The sequence below is a fragment of the Apis cerana genome, linkage group LG16 (genome assembly GCF_029169275.1).
Source record: "Apis cerana isolate GH-2021 linkage group LG16, AcerK_1.0, whole genome shotgun sequence".
NCBI lineage: Eukaryota > Metazoa > Arthropoda > Insecta > Hymenoptera > Apidae > Apis > Apis cerana.
In genome coordinates, this window is record NC_083867.1 from 2,189,656 (window position 1) to 2,208,078 (window position 18,423).

The 18,423-nt window shown below is 22.5% G+C and overlaps 2 protein-coding genes and 2 long non-coding RNA genes across 4 annotated transcripts in view; 2 read left to right on the forward strand and 2 right to left on the reverse strand.

Annotated features, from left to right (window-relative positions):
• The window catches only part of LOC108000425 (cardioacceleratory peptide receptor), an 83,329-nt gene extending 73,974 nt beyond the window's left edge, over positions 1 to 9,355 (reverse strand). Inside the window, exons 1-2 of the mRNA XM_017060736.2 lie at positions 9,076 to 9,355; positions 2,723 to 3,122 (exon numbers count right to left, since the gene is read on the reverse strand). Of these exons, the coding sequence (XP_016916225.1) occupies positions 2,723 to 2,872 (150 nt within the window). The 5' untranslated portion in view covers positions 2,873 to 3,122; positions 9,076 to 9,355. The remainder of the gene's footprint in view (positions 1 to 2,722; positions 3,123 to 9,075) is intronic.
• LOC114577869 (uncharacterized) lies at positions 3,121 to 5,224 on the forward strand. The gene is made up of 2 exons (XR_009833016.1): positions 3,121 to 4,111; positions 4,402 to 5,224. It is a non-coding gene; the product is annotated as an uncharacterized LOC114577869 (long non-coding RNA).
• Positions 9,356 to 13,065: 3,710 nt separating the features above from the next.
• On the reverse strand, positions 13,066 to 18,213 carry LOC108000426 (uncharacterized). The gene is made up of 4 exons (XM_017060737.3): positions 18,009 to 18,213; positions 16,466 to 16,647; positions 16,229 to 16,389; positions 13,066 to 14,947 (listed from the first exon to the last, which is right to left on the reverse strand). The coding sequence occupies exons 1-4, from the start codon at positions 18,211 to 18,213 to the stop codon at positions 14,746 to 14,748; spliced, it is 750 nt and encodes a 249-aa protein (XP_016916226.1). The 3' UTR covers positions 13,066 to 14,745.
• On the forward strand, positions 14,947 to 18,116 carry LOC133667471 (uncharacterized). Its single transcript, XR_009833021.1, has 2 exons — positions 14,947 to 15,933; positions 17,952 to 18,116. It is a non-coding gene; the product is annotated as an uncharacterized LOC133667471 (long non-coding RNA).
• Positions 18,214 to 18,423: the final 210 nt, after the last annotated feature.

The following is an 18,423-nucleotide window of genomic DNA, read 5'->3' on the forward strand; positions in this document are numbered from 1 at the left end:
AAAACTAGTTATTTTATAAATATTTTATTTTACAAATATAAAATAAAATTTCATAATTTCAATTCTTATTTTTGAGAAAATTGATATGAATATATATAATCAAATCCATATAATTTTCAAATTCGTTTTTTTCGAAAATTGAATTTTTAAATGAAAAAATTTATTTTATATTTTTTATTTATTTTTACATGTAAAATAATCAGCTATCGCTAATTCATTCGTATCTAATCAGAAAGATAGCTAATTTTAGCTTTATACTTGAAAATTTTTCTATATATTTTCTATATATAAATATAGAAAAACACAGTTATTTTAAATATAACAAATACTTACTAAATAAATGTACAATTTTTAACTTTATCGTTATATGATATATTGAATTGTATCATACTGTACATATGGTAAAATAGAAAAATATTAATTAATTTTCAATATTTTTACGATTAAATGTGAAATAAATATTTTATTTATATTAAATCTACTTATAAATAGTATTTTTTCATAATTCAAATATTAAATCTAAAAGAACTTTTAAATAGTATTTGGTCGTAAAGATATTTCGATTTTCTTGTATATTTATTTTATTTTATTTCAAATTCTTTTTGTATTATAAAATATTTACATATCATTCAAAATATAATTTTTCTCTTGGTGAACACTTGCATGTTTTTTAAATCAATTTTCAAATAATATATATTTTTATCTTTATATTGTTTCTTTAGAATTAGAATTATTCTAACATTTTAAACATTTTTACTCAATATTTTTTACTCAAATTTTAACCAGGCATTTTGTTTAAATAAAATAATTTCATTTCTAAATGAAAAAAATTCATATTTTAGAGTAAAGATATTTCATAAATTCAATAGAAGTAATTTATCGAACTAGCTTCGTTAAAATAATATTTAAAAATTTATTTTACGGTTATAATAATAAAATAAATCAATAAAAAATATTTATCGAAAATATAATTTAATCGATAAGAGATATTTATTTAATTATTTTTATAGAATTATTTCTCTATTATTTAGAAGCTAATTTATATAATAAAAAATTATTTTATATGTAAAAATATTTTATGAGTACTGAAAAATATAGAATAAAATATTATCATTTAAATTCTTAATTTTAAAAAATCGAGATTGAAATATATATAAACTGAGTATAATCAAATTCAAAATTAATAAATAGTAAAATAAATTATATTAAATCATAGTTCATATATTCAATTAACTATTAATTAATAAATTTTTCATTAGAAATAGTTCTATGAAATATAGAGAGCATAAAATAATTTTTAAAAAATAATTATTTTTTTAGATATTTACCGTAGAATAAGAATTCCTCTGTCCTTTGTTCAATAATATATAATCTCTTGCATAAACACTATCAAATACACATATATAATATTTACTATTTTAATTTTAATTTTTTCTATAAGTCCGAAATATATATATCCATATATAATTTAAAATTAATGTCGACATTATTCATACGGTATCACATAATACTTGAAATCAAAAAAATATATCATATACTGCACAAAATATTTTGCACTTTACCAAATATTCGGCATATTCTAATAAAAAACATATCCATTCACACGTATAACTCTTTTAATTTTAATGATAAATAATAATAATTAAATAATTAATCACTTTTTATAAGATTCGTATAATAGTTTATAAATCTATTTAATATTATTTTGTATTTTTTATTCCATTTACATATTAAAAACTATGAAATTTTAAGAAAAAAGTCTATAACCTAACATTATTAGTTAATAAATTACTGTCAAAAGAGGGCTCTGGTCTCTATTAAGCTTTAGGGCATGAATACATTGGAGAGTAAAGCATCAAAAGTTGCTCTTGAAAGTATTTTGCGCAAATAGAAACTACATTGAGAATGATTGTCGAAAACTACTTCTCAATATAATATCTATATATCTGGAAAAAATAATATTGAAAACAATTCGTGAAATATATTTTATTTCAAATATTTCTATTTTTTTATATTCTATATTTTTAATAAAATCTAGAATTGTTTTTATTATTGTTCATTCAAATTATCAATCTTAGAAATCTATTCTTTTATTATTATTTTATTTGATATAAAATTATAAAATTGTTGAAAAGAAATTTATAATTTTATGATATATCACTTACCAAAACGTATTATATTATTCTTTTTTCTAAAATTAAATTTAATTTACAAATTAACCCGACTATTCTATTTAATATAAAATTATAAAATTATAGAAGAGAATTCTATAATCTAGTAACATGTTATTTTTCAATTCATTAATATTATAATTTTATATTATTATTATAATATTATATTTGTAGAAGAAAACTTACTAATTATTAACAATTGCCAATGTTGCCAATTCATTAATATTACTAGTTAATAAATTACTACGCAAGAGTGCTCTGGTTGCAATTCTTGAACAAAGCTTGTATCAAAACAACAAAGTCTGTATCGTTCTCTTTCCATTAAATCTTACGAAAGTCTCGTTTAATTATATACGTAGTATTTAACAATCTTCCGGATTAGTACAGAAAAACAAAATCATAATCTTTAAAATCAATCTTTCTCTACACTCGAACAAGAAAATCCTAAAATCTATCTTTCTACTTTTATCAACCTACTCTCTTTCGAAACATAACCTCAATCAGTAGTGTATATATTTATAGAGTCAGCCTGTGTTTACTTTAACACTCACCTTGTAGAAGTAGAAAGAGTCGATCTTCGTCGCGTTTGCATCTAGCTGCGTGACGTTGATATCCGGATAATCCGTAAAATTCCAAGTTGATCCCTCTTTCTGGAACGTGTGATTATCATCGGTCCTATCCACGATTTCTTCCACGGACATTTCGTCCTTTGTTCGTCTTCACCGCGGTTATTTCGCGATTCTCAAGTTTTTTACTCGGTGATTTGGCCACAAAAAATTCATGGCTTCTCGAATTTGTAACTAAGCGTCCGACGACTTCATTTCGTTTCACCTTATCTGGCCCAAAAACGATTTCCGCTTTGATTCACCTCGGATCGATTTCACTGGATTTGAGATTACTGCTGAGAGTCGTGATCCTCGAACATTCTTCCGGACACTGTTTTCGACGACTCTGCGTGAAGAAAGGTTTTTTTTAGGGGATTCGAAGGATAGAGGTGGGGGATTTGTACGGTTTGTGGAGCGAAGTGACATCGAAATTCGGTTGTTTACTCGGTACTTTTTTTTAAATCATAATTGAGATATTTTCCGACTAATTTAGATGAAAGAATTGTTTAATTGTTAGTATATCAAAGTGAGACGATCGATATTCCTTATATAAGTGTTAAAATACTCCTAGGATTTATCCAAAACAAACAGGAAAGTTGATATATAAAAATTTTTACTTATTTATTAAGCAATTTTTTAAGTTTGCTTTAGAATAAATGGAAATAAAACTGTAAAAGAATAAGATGATTTGACTCTTCAAAGATAGAATTGTTCCATTTTATTTTTATTTCATTTAATGCAAACTTAAATTATATTTTAATAAATAAATTTCAATAAATATTTTTATATATTAACTTTTGTATTTTTTTTCATCTCTAAAATCTATTTTTCAAAGATATTCTATGAATATCTTACCTTATCATAATGGTAAATATATCTATGATAAATATATCACATATAATATATATATATTTTTTTGTTTATTTGTATGCATATTATAAATATGTTTTTGTATTTATTTATATTATACAATTTTTTTAATTAAAATATTTTTGTTAAACCAAATGAATTATATTCAAAATTGTCAAACTAACTAATAATACTTTGTTCCAGCATAATGAAATCTGAAATGAAACAAAACAATCGATCTTTTTATACTTCTAAACTTGATTCACACTACAATTAGATCTTGTCAATATCGCTCATATGATAATCCAATAAAAATATTCCTAGAAGATCAAATCAAAGTAAAATAAACTTATAGTGAAATCGATTTACTATAATCAAGATCATGGCATTTCAATTATTATTTGATAATTGAAAAAAAAATATGACGAGCATTAAATTCATCCAAAATTTATTATATGATTGAATTGTATGATTTCAATCACAAAGGTATGACAAAATTTAAAATTTATAATTATTTCAAAAAAACAAAATTATGAATTTAAATAAAAAAGAAACTTCAAAAATAATAATAATAAAGTCATTTCCATTATTATTCCTCGAACAAACGAATTTCAGAATTTTCACAATATTTTTATATCAATATTATATCTGAATTATTGATTGTGAATATCTTGATCATTCTAATATAAAATAAATAATGAATCAAGAACATTAATAATATCGAAAATTTTCCACTTGATATTCCCTTAATTGATATTGTATTTCTCGAAACGAAGATGAGGCCAGTAGGAATGAATCGTTCCTGTACGAAATACAGCGTATATCACTGTGGGACGACAGTAAGGTCGTAAATCAAGGGCCTTTCAACGTGACCGGTTGAAAAATCCGATTCTTAAAAATCGGTGCATCAGGAGAACCTGTTCTGGGAAGAAGCGAGCTGTCTTCCTGTTACGTGGGAGCATTTCGTTATGCTGGTTATGTCGAGTGACCTCTAAGTGAGATTCGAAAAGCGGGAAATATAAGAAAGTGGATCGTGGGTGGTAATATAGATGTAATAGTAATAAAGAATGTTTTAAGACTGATCAAAAGAAAAAATCCGGATGACCATGTTTCATTTAATCTTTGGAAAGAAGAGTTGTGTTTGGAGGTAATAATTTAATTTTATATCGAAATTTGTACGAGATTATCCATGAAAAATTAGGTTTTATGAATGAGGATTATAAAATAGAAAAATATGTTTGATACTGTAAAAAGAAGAATTATTATTATTATTTTTTGAGGAGAAAAAGAGAAAATAAATATAGGTTATGTTTTATATATATATATAAAGTATTGAAATTAGAAATGTTGTAGAGTATAGAGAAGTTATATAGAAAGGTTATATATATAAAATTGTAGAGTGAAAATAGGTTAATTAAGGAGATAGGTTGTATTGCATAGAGCACCAAGATTATATAGAATTTTGAATAGAGAGATTATGTATATATAGAGTTATATAATGGAAATAAATTTAATTAAGATAATAAGTTCGTAGAAAGAAAATGATGTGATGTATTAATCTAACTTTTTTTTTAAGAAATATATTTTGAAATGAGAAATTGAAACAGCTTAGAAATTTAAGTTAAATCCAATCTAATTTAATTTTAATTTTTTTTATTTATTTTATTTAATTTAATTTAAATTTAATCTAATGTAACTTAATTAAAATATAATTTAATTAAAGCCTAATTTATTGAATTTAATTTAAATCTAATCTTCTATTTAGTAAATTTTAAATAAGAAGTGAATTAAAGAAAAATATTATATTTTTATTTATTTACATTTAAAATAATGAAAAAATTAAGCTAAAATTTCTTAAAGTTACACTGAAATTTTGTTTTAATGAGAGAATAAAGATTTTAGAATAAATTTGTGAAATTATAAAATTAAGAAAAATTATTAAATCTTGTTATCTCATCATCTTGTTTTGAACGAAATAAAATTCTTAAAAAAAAAATTTGTAATAATATTATCAAAATGAAAATATTTTAGTTCATTATATTTTCGGTAAATAAGAAATTTTGAATATTAAAATGACATGTTTTAATAACATGTTTTCTTTTAAAAAAAATATCACAAAAAATATTTGTCATAAATATATAACAATATAAAATTGAGAAAAATTTTATAAAACTTATCGTAACTTTTTTAAAAATGTTTGAAAATCCAAAATATAGATGTGCGTAAAAATGTATAATCTTAAATATAATTTAATATATATTTTACATCTGAATAATTATTTTTAGTTGTTCATAGAATAATCTTTATTTTATTATATATTTTTCTATTATAAAAATAATGATAAAATTTTTTTTATTGAATAAGTTTTTTCTTTAAAAAAACGATATAAATGTTTCAAATTTAACATTTTTTTTTCTCGAATGGAAATCCAATTATCATGCTTCCAAGCTATTTTCTAATGTTGTAACTATGTTCATAATTTATGAACCTAATCATTTAGTTAAATTGCATTGTTTATGAACCATTGTCTTCCACGATTGCAATATCTATCTTATGAATATGAAAAACCAAGGCCAAATCAAGATTCGTGTAGCTAATAATATGTTGTAAAATTTTAGATTTCTAAATTTTTGAATTAGCCTAAATTTTCGATTTTTCAAAATTTCAATCATTTTTTCAATAAAAATAATCTCACAATCGATATATCTTTGTCCAATTAAAGAAAAATTATTATAAAATTAAAAAATATAAATAAATAAAATCGTATGATTATTAACATATTATTGATACCATTATTAATATGTAAAAAAAAGAAATCAAGATTTTATATATCAATTATATATTAGAAGTTTCATTTATCAATCTTTTACATTATTTGATTATATTTTTGATTTTTAGTAATGTAAAAAAATAAATGAAAATTATATAATTCGAGATTATTGAAATTAAATTTTATGATTAATAAATCGTTATATCAAGGAAAAAAAATAAAATTATCGAAAAAAGTATATTAAAAAATTTCATTTTCTATTTATTCTTTTATTTCATTTCAACTTACTGTTTCTTCGAAAACTTTAACAATAAATAAAATAAAAACTACATGATTCGCGATTATCGATATTAATTTTCTATCAAGGTAAAAAAATGAAGATTCTGCTGAATTTATAAAAAATTCTATTATTCCTTTAATTTTTTTATTTTTAATTCACTCCACTGAACTTCAAACCATATAATAAACCAAATAATAAACCAAAATTGCATATAATTATTAATATTAATTTTTTATCTAGGAAAAAATCTGGAAATTTTAATAAATCTTTCAAAAATCTTTTATTCATTTTTTTTTTTTCATCCTTGGACTGTTTGAATTTCAATGACAAAGAGAAAATAAAATTAATCTTAAAAGCCAGTGAAAATGAAGTTAAATATGAAATTTTTCTGTTTCTTAATTTAATTTTAATTTCTTCTTTTGTAATATCTATTCAGAATTTCAAACATAATAAATGATAATATGCTTCATCTTTTCTTTAAATGCTCAATCATATTCAATTCAATGACTATCAATTATTATTCAATCATAATTATAATAATTATAATAATTATAATAATTAAATTTTTCGCTGTCATATTTAGTATATAATGGATTTTTTATCAATAAAAATTTATTCATCATTTTCGATAGAAAATTTCTTTATTTTGTGACAATATGATAAAATGGAATATTTAATCAATCTCTAATTAAAAATAGAAATATTAATAAAGCTACTTTACATAACAAAAATATTTTTTTTATAAAATTTTTATTTTTTAAATCGATAAATAACAATATTTTATTTATAATATAAAAGTTCATGTTATGAATTTAAGTTAAAGATGTTTTCTAAATACAAATATACCGACAAATGGTAATATAGAGCCATTCAAATTTAACATCATATCTTGCATTTCAATTTTTTTATTTAAATATAAAAATCAACTTTACAAAATTAATCAATAGAGTAATAGAATATCGTTTAAATAATTTTTTTTTACGAATTCGTCTTGTTTATTGAATTTTTTTTTAATACAATTTTGCATAATAATGGTTTTATCAATGACGATTATGATATCGTAATTTTAATTAATTTCAATTATTTTTTGGATTATTGGAATTTGCAAGAGAATGCATATTAAAACAATCACACCAATAAAGGAAAAATTTAATATATACGTAATTTCACAAGGAAGAGAACAAAATATCAAGATCATACAATTTACTTTCATTAAATTTTTTTTTTTAAAAGTAAATTTGATGTTAATAATCCAAAAACGAATAAAATTCATGAACTTAAATATTGTAAATCACTGTTACATAAAAATCTATTAGAAAATTAGTTAAAATGAATAAAATTTATATAAAAATAAATTGATAAAAATTGATATGATTATTTGAATAAAATTATGTTCTATAATTAATTTTATAAAATAATCTTTATATTAAAATAAAAAACTTGAAATATCTCCAATATTTTATATTTTATTTCAATTTAAAAATGTGACAATCAACATGAACATCTTTATATAAATATATAAATATTTTTTCATAAAATATTTAAATTAAAATGTTTAATATTAATATTTTTATAAAATATATATATTTATATAATCATATAAAATTTTTAGAATTAAAAAAACTCGGTCGATAAATTAAAAAATTTGATTCATATTTTTTTTTAATAAATACATTTTTCCCTTCTGAATCACATTCTAATTGCTTTCTTCTCTTTGATACAATTGAATAAAAAAAAAAGAAAAAAAAAGAAAGAAAAAAATCACATTCGATAAATGCACAGTGTCACACTTGTAAAGAACGACAATGTGTTGGTATTTCATTCCGCAACAAGTTACGTTCTTTTACTTTTGTGCTTGTCAACCGATGTCTTTCGCGAAAGAAACATTCTCAGTGTGTTACATGTTCTCGCGAGATGAAATTTATTCGAAATACACGATTGTCTTTCAACGAGATCGAAAAATACGAAAGTTCCACGAAGAAACATCGATTCGACACCATTATTTTTTTTATTTTTTTAATTTGCAATCGTGGAATATTTCAATCAAGAAATAAAAAATTCCTGATTTCGTGTATATGAATGAATGCCATCTACTTGTAAAGATGAATTACTTGAATTTTTCTTTGATTAATCTGATATCTTCAAAAAGTGAAAATAAAAATTCTAATTATTACAATGAAACTTCTATTAATCTTTTCATTTTTAATCAAAATTTCCATGAAAAATTCTTAAAAAAATTGATTAGCATCCAATTACATGAAAACAGATTTTGATCTCTGTTAATGTAACAAAATATACTTGTTATAATAAGAAATGGAACAAGGGTGGAAAATTTCAATATCGGAATAAGAAAAAAAAGAAACAAGGAAAACAGCAAAATGTTACGATTGCTCTTTTCACCTTTAATGAGAATCCTTGGGCTGGTTTTTTAAGTTCGATGCATTTTTGATTATCCTTTTGATTGCGCTTTTTTTTCGCGGATTGCCGTTTCGTCAAAAATATAAAAAATCTCAAGAAACGATTCCTTGTCGAGACGGAAATAATGATGGACGGAGTATGGACAAAGAATTGGGAAAAATGCTATGTAAAGGAAGTTGGAAATAGGGTGAGAACAAACAAGAACACACTTGCTCGTACGACGCGCCGAACGCGACTGAGCCGGCGAACAAATCCACGGTGACTATACTTACATTTTCGTAGACGATGCTGTACGCGTGTAGGAGTTTGCAAGCTGCGTACGCATGCGCGATAAAGATCCTGTCGGAACATAAACTACCCGATTATTATCGCGATAATCTCGAATAACGGTTTGAAATTTATATTTAAATAATATAAAAAAAAAAATATTTGAGAAAAGAAAATTTTAACATATGAATTGATGAAAAATAGTTCTTAAAATTGACATGCACTCGTTTGCAATAGTAACATGAAAGAAGGAATATTAAAAAAGTTAACACGTGGATTTAATTTTCACTTAATATTCTTATGCATTGATTTGCAATTTTGCAATAATGCGATATTAAATCAATGGAATAGTAATTTTGTATACATTTTGTATAATTGTATATAGTATATAAACGAATTTGTGAAATTTTGTAACTATTTCATTGTAAATAATTTTTTTTAGAACATTTTTTAACGTTTTTATGATAATATATAATTTATGATAATATTATGTGGCAAGAAAAAGTTTTTCTATTTTTAATTCTCGATAAGAAATGGTAAAACAAGAATAAATTTATGTGTAAATATTACCAGAGAAAATAAAAATATAAGATGTTTTCTCTCTCTTATATTAAAATTTTTTGTTTTTGTAAAAATAAAAATCATTAATAAAAAACAATAACTTAATAACAATTGATTGATTAATAGCGATTAATGATCAAGAATACGTGAATTTTAAAAATATTTTTTTACAACAATTTTATATTGAGTAACAAAAGTCACTTCAATCATAGAATAGAATCAAAGAGAAAAGAATTAATTTGAAAATATAAAAAATTAAATAAAATGAAAATTATAAATCAATGCGAATCATTAGAAAAATGATTAATTATATTTTTTTTGAATTTGAAAATCTCAATTATTTTCGTATCTCCTCTAAATTGTCGTATAAAATTTCGAAAATTTAAAAAATTTAATGAAATTGCTCTTCGAATAATTTACTAATTATTAGCAATTTCAGAGAGAGTATAATTTTATCCTGTCCTTCACTCATTGAATACACTCGAATGTATAATCATTAACATTATACAAGTTGTTCACTTTCGTCTCTTTCCAATATGAATTGTACAAATATACACATTGAACATAATTAATGATATATATACATAATATTACTCATATATTCACGTATTATCAATAATGCAAAATATTTCGCACCTTAGACGTAACAATCATCTTTTGTTCAGTAATACCTGACATTGGCAGTATTAGAGAGTTCTCAAATGCCTTTACTCCCACCTATGTACATCCATTTGTCAAGATTATCGACTGCTTTCCCGTTACACCTCTGCATCGAATTTCTCTATACTTATGCTACAGTTACATGGGAATTGAACAGATAGTAAGCGGAAACGGAATGTGGGTGAGGAAAATGGATTATACGGTGATAGATCTGTATACTCGAGAAAATAATTTTATTTGTTGAAATAAATAAAAATATTATATAAACTATTTTATATACATTAGTTTTCGAGATAAGAATGATTACTATTTTTCTTACGTATTAAATTTCTCAAGAATTATATCATACAGTGTTAATATAAAATATTATATAAAATAATCATAAAGTATCTTTAAAGGATACTAGAGATCAAAAATAAATATTTCATGAATGTAAAATAATAATTATCGTTGGAAATAAAATTTATGATTTTTCATATTTTTTTCCTTATTAATGCTTAAGATAATATATGTTGAAATATTATAAAATAATGTCAAGTTGTATTAGCAATTATGTTAAAAAAATAATACAAATATAAGTAGATTTAATAAAAAAAGGAAGAATAAATATTCATGATTTATTATTTTCTGAAGCAATTATAAAAAGTTTTATATTTTTCTTTCAACACACACACATACACATATATATCATATATTGAATCATAAACTATATCTTTATCATTAATTCATAATTAAGAAAAATTTTATAAAAATATAGATTGTGATTTCTTTAACTTATTAAGTTATAAGCAATTGATGTTATACGTATAATTATTTCTGAGATAATCATTTTTCAAAATATTTAATCATGTCACTTGAATAATAATATCATTTTAAAACTTTGATTACAATTGTAAAGAATTATTTATTATTATAAACTTTTATTAAATCATTAAAATTGTATTGAAAAATTGAATAGATAATATGCAATATTGAAAATATATTATATATTAAAAAATCACAAACAAATTCTTTTTCACTAATTAATTAACCATACCTAGTAAAAACAAGAATTAAACATATATAAGAATTAAAGGATGAAAGTGATATTAATAGAAATTCATATTCTAACCTAACATTAAAGAATTAATATCCAGTACAGTAAAATAGTACTATGTCACGCTACTGTCTGATTTTCTTATTCTATGCCATCTAACGCAAACTTCAATTGCTTACAACTAGAGTGCAAATGTTCATCCAAATGCATAGAATATAAAACGATAATATATAGATAAAATATACAAAATGTAGACAGAAATTTGTTTGATCATTGAAAGATCTTAAAAATATTTTTTTATTATACATGGATTGCATAATATATATTCTTTGCACATTTTTTTTTGAAGAGAAGAACATTCGTACAAGGATATTGCATATTTTGTGATTATTACATATTTGTATTACAAAATTGAATTCTTTTGTTATCGATAAGTATTCATAAATATCAATAGTACATTGTCGTTGAAATATATTTTTTTAAATTTGAAATTTAAAATATAATATATATTTTAAAAAATTGTATACAAAATTTTAAACATATATTCATTATTTGTATACATATTTCATGTATATACGATGTATATATTTTTATAAATATAAATAGTAATTTCTTAAATATTTGACGACTATGAACATCTGGATTCTATTTATAAACTTAATAAACAAATTTTAACAGACATTTTCACTATACTCACTTTTATATCTGTTTTGATTTTTAGAATCTATCAACTAAAAATATCTCATGAATATATTAATATTTAATGAACATGTATTATGAAAATCTTGTATATATTTTATGTTATATAATATATTAATACATATTTTATATAATATTTAATATAATAATTATATAATTTTTAATTTGATAATTTAATTAATAATTGTATATTATATTAATATTTTTTTTATTATGCTTTTATAAATATGTGCATATGTTATACATATATATATATATATATATATATAAACTTAATAAATGAATTTTATTTAAGATTTTTATTTAAAACATTATACAATGTAAATATTAATAATTAATAATATTATAATATATGATGTGAAAATTATTTAAAAATTATATTAATTTATTTAAAAATTATATTATATATTTATTATTATATTACATTATTTAATATGATTCATATATATTTACATACATATTCAAAAATATTGTTCGAATATTATCAAATATATTTTGTATCCTTTCTCACAAATTAAATAATAGATTGCTTATTTGCATTGAATACACTATATTAAAATTTTACATACATTATATATTAAAAATCTCATAAATAAAAATTTAATGGAATAAAAGATAATTGATGGACGGTCTATCATTTTATACATAAATTTACATAAAATAACCGTATAATAATATCTATTGACAAAAGACTGTCCAATTTTATCAATTTCAATAAAATTTATATTAAAAATAATTAAAAAAAGAAATAATTTTCACAATATTTTTTTATTAACTAAAGTTACGATTGAATATAATTTTCATTTTTTTACTTGTTTAATATGTATAATAATCAAATGTCTATCGATAATTTTTTTTGAATTATCTCAATTAATTATCATATAAATTTTAAAATTATACGTATGCATTATATATATTTCATTCATATTCATCCCATTACATTTTTTATATTCTTTATTTATTCCAATGTATAGATTCACTGAATTATCGATATCTATTTGATCATTCTATATATACATATATGTATACAAAACTGAATAGAGAGCGAGAAATAACTGTCTGCTCGATGTAATTATAGCAATGAATGATAATTAATCGAACATCGAACGGCAATCTTATTAATGAGTATGCTTTAGACATGCATTTTGCCGTAGAAGGTAAAATACGATGATTGTCATTCGAATTTCGTAACACACGTATCTGTATAATGCCACGCATTGTTGCTACTTATCGATATAAGCGGAAGTGCATTCGCCCATATTTTCAGCATGCACCGATGGTAAAACAGTTAGTCATCGAGTGCTTATCGTGAAATTATCGAAATTCGAAGCACGTCGCGTTGCAACATATTGGACGTAGGAGACAAAGCAACAAAAGATTTTTTATCAACGTCGTTTCATAAGTCAACAAATATTTTTCATTAACTTTATTGATACGTCGCTGTTTAGGAATTCAGTTTAGAAATTCAGTGCATGTTTTTTTTATCGATCGGTTCTGTGTATAACTACTTTTTAGGAGAGAAAAATTTTTTCTTTTTCTCTTTTCATGAATTTTTTTATTTTTTTATAAGTTCTTTAGAATTCTTTATTACCAAAAAAAAAGCAGAAAATTTTTAAAATTTTTGCACTATTATTACTCTCGACAAGTGTTGAATAGTGGAGATAAAATTTCCTATTGACACAAATTGAAATCGTTTGTCCCATTGTTAGGTAATTTGCTCGTCTTGTGCCTCTTGTTACGCCAGGAAATAGACCCGTATCACTTCATTACTCGCATTTCTCATAATTCGCACTATCAGAGATTGTATATTTGTATTCTTTTTCGCAGTGATAAGCAACTATTATGATATGTATACGACTTTTCAATATTTCTTAGGTTGATCCAAAAGTTCTTTCTGCATATGTTTTGGCTGTCACGATTTCAAAAATACATGGTTTATCATGCTTTATTTTTTTAGTTTTTTCTAACTTTCCAAGAGCGTCTGTTTTTCCAGTTGTTGAGAATATTATCAATTGTTTATCAAAATAAGATTAAGAAAATCAACAAGTTAAAAGTTGATTAGATTACAAACTTTTACTCTTTTGCAATCATACTTCAAATAAAGTTACATAAATCACATGATAATTTTTTATAATAAAATTTTTAAAAATAATATTAAAAGTTATTTCTTATTTCTTTGCAAATAAATCTAAGTAATTTTGAAAAAATAATATGATAAAATATTCTAAGTAAAATATCATACATTGAAATATGTAAATATATTTCACATCGATTACCATTTTTAAAAAATGAAATTATCAAAAATATATATATATATATATATATATATATAATAAAAAAATTAAAATAACTTTTCAAAGAATATTATCTTTGAAACTAATTAATAAACAAAATTAAATATTTATAATTCGATTTATAATACGATTCGATTAAAAGAGCTTCTTGCTCATCACTTTCAAAGATTTCACTTTGATATCTGGTAACACTTGATTTCCTTTTTCATCCACCATATCCACGTAATCTTTCTCAAGTAAAGTTTCAAATCCACATCGTGCGGCTAGTTTCTGAGAAATCGGTGAGGTGAACATTGTGGACGTTACTGAAATATTGTATTCACGGCCAATATCCACTCTGCAAAGAAATTTAATTTAAATTTGCATAAAGGGAGTAAATATGTTACATTAAGATGGAATGAAATATAGAAAAAAATTCTTTCTATATTTTTATTTCTATGTTACGCACAATTATGATGAATAATTTATGAGATTATAGGAAAAATAAATTGAAAAAAGAAAGAATAAAGTTTTCCCATTCATTTTGAAATAAAATAAAACAGCTCGGAAATTTTCAAGTACAATTATATTTTTTATTAGATAAGAGTAAACTGTCGATAAATGGTTCTGCACGTGGTTTCTACACGTGAAAATAATATCAAAAAATATAGAATAAATTTTATCATTTGTTATTAACAAAATTGAAATTAAAAATCGTGTAATGGGCTGGTTTTTCAAATTTAATTTTCTCAAATACTAATTTTTTAAATAAAAGAAATTTATCATTGGAAGGATAATTCTTGATAATTCTTGATAAGTTGGCATTCGTTGAAAGAATATAGAATATAAATCAAGCTACATAAACCTACCAATATATATAATCAAGTCACATGCATTCTTATAATTGGCTGAATTCATCATTTTTATTAACTGTCACTAATAGCATATATCAGTGTGTGTTACATTTGCTTTATCATCAGGAAATTGCATAATACTTATTGCTAATTCATATTTTATCGGAAAATAGTCAATATTATACTGGAAAATTTTTCAAACTTGTTTTACTTAAAAAACTTTTTTTTTTCCCTATACGATTGTACTCTATATTCTTTATTTTTCTATATTTCATGTAATAAACTTTCATTTTATTCCATCAAACATATTTTTTAGTATTCATAGCAAATAAAAATGATTATTTTTATTAATTTTATAATTTTTTTTTTCAGTGAATTAAATTTGGTTAAAATGAAACATGTACAAATAACTTTGGACGAAGAAATTTGAATTATTTAAATTTGGTGTGCAGAAACATGGTATGCAGATAAAATGTTTTAGGAGCAGAAGGTAAGTGCTCTGAGAATTGTTACCAGTTGGCACAGTTCCACTCTTTAGAGGTTAGTGTGTACAACTCTGGGTAAAATGCAACAGTTGAGCATTATTATTGATTGAAGGAAAATAAATCAATCTTCAAAACAACAATAAATTTACAATGTGTGAAAATTGAGGATAAAATTTTCCTATTCCATCTTAAATGTAAATATTATCTATCCAAGCTAGTGAAGACAAATGGAAACACTTTGAGTGAAAAACAATATCGAAAAGAGAATAGAAAAATATATTAATGATTGAACTTTTGTACCTGGCATCAAGAAGATGACCGCCTAGAGCGGCTCCTCTGTAGGATGGACTCACCGAAAGGCCAAAGGCGGTCATATATTTATCCACCCCATATTTCTCATACACATTTGCCTTTTTGCTCAACTCGTCAATAATTTTCATTACTTTCTTCCCATTTTCCGACTGAAAAATAAACGTCAAACGTTTCTCTAAAATTTTCTTTTCTTTTCCTTAAGTCTAAATTTTTTATAAAACTTACTTTAATCACGTTATAATCTAATTTCTCCCCTTTGAAACTCAATCCAAGTATGTTGCATCCCGCGATTATAGGTTTACCGCCATTCACGTTTTCCGTGAACGCCGCCACTGATAAACCTTGTTTCAAAAATTTATTCCAAAAAATTCTAAAAGTTTCTACGTATTCAGGTTCGTTTATTCCATCTGAAAGTAGCAAGCTTTTTAAATGTTTGCTGTTTTTCTTTTCTCTCTTCTAATATTATTTGTTTACACGAATAAATATTCGTGTACGTTTTATGATATAATTTTCACAGTGTGAAAATTCAACGTTATCCGATAATTAACTTAAAATACAAATCGACGAGGGTTCAAAATAATTGAGGAAACAAGTAATTGAAACGAATCAGAGAAAAAAGACTTTATGATGTATATGGTTTTAATTTATATATTTTAATTATAAATTACTTTTTAAAAAATATATATATATATATATTTTAAAAGAGAAATTGAGATTTTAAAATTAAACGAAATGTTGTATGAAAGGAAAAGAAAATTTAAAGAATTTTGCATTTAAGAAAATTAAATGTATTTGCATTATTGTCATTTGCATTTCATATTTCTAAGTTTCTAACTTTGATTTAAAAAAAAAAAGAAAAAAAAGAAGAATTCACATTTAAAGAAAATTTTAATAAAACAATGGAAAGGAGAGAAAATTTAAAGGAATTTAATATCAATAAAATTGGATGTTTCGACTTTTTTCTATATCTTCTTCTACTAGAAAAAAAAAATAATTAATGATCATAAATAGAAATTTTTTTATGAAATCTCTGTTCAAGATTCTCGTCGTTTCGTTTTATGATTTCAATATCATTTAAAAAGTTCTTTTCACCATTTTGTAAATAATTTCATACAACGTTATTATATATATTTTTTTAATTTAATTCAATTAATTTCAATTATTTTGAGTTTCACGGGAAATTTCGTATTAATCTATTGTTTTTTAAAAACATACAAAATATATAAATATATTTCAAAAAATATGCATAAAATATTACCATAAACGAATGACTTATCATATGCTCATAAAATTTAATCTGTTTATAGATAACTATATTCCAGATTATGTAATATTTTGTAATATTGCTAAGATAAATAAAAGAATTATTTTATAAATATAATAGAATGAGCTACTTTATTTTTGACAACGTTACATTGAAAAATATTTTTATAAAATTAAATGAAAATATTAAAATTATAAATCTTTTCTTTTCATCGTATCAAAAATATGACAATCATACGAAAACATAGTTTTCTATTATTTGAAATAAATTTCAATTTAAAGAAAAAATTCCTTATGGAATTAAATAATCAAATAAAAATATTAAAATTATAACTCTCTTCACTCTTTTTCTTACTACTTACTATGTCACATATAGAAATATCAGTATCATGTAAAAACGTGGTCGTAATCTATTTTTATCATGTTATCGTATAATTTTTTGTTCCAGAATTGTGCTTCAATTAAAAATATACGAGAGAAAAAAAAAAAAAGAAAAACGACTTACTCAAGGAATTAGACATGGGCTCGTCCGCGAGGAAATATTTACACATATGATCAATCACATCCTCGAATCTGTCTTCTGGTATCTCTTGAATAGAGAATTTTATCGGAACATCTGTGTCTTTCTTTTTGATTTCGATAGTTTTCCACACTTTCGGTGGGCCGGCTGGTTTTAACGGAAAAATAATTTCCCCTTCTTTTTTGCTCATTATTATTTTTTTTCAGAACCGATATGAACGGATGATACGTGAACAAAATTGCGAAGGAAAATAGACCGATTATGCGATGGAAATTGATGAGTTAATAAATATTAAATGTCACTCGTCACAGTTACTGTTACTTTGTTGAAGACTCATAGCCGAATGACTTATGAATTGCATAACTGCGGTAGTTTTGAGTTATCATGCACGCTGATTATA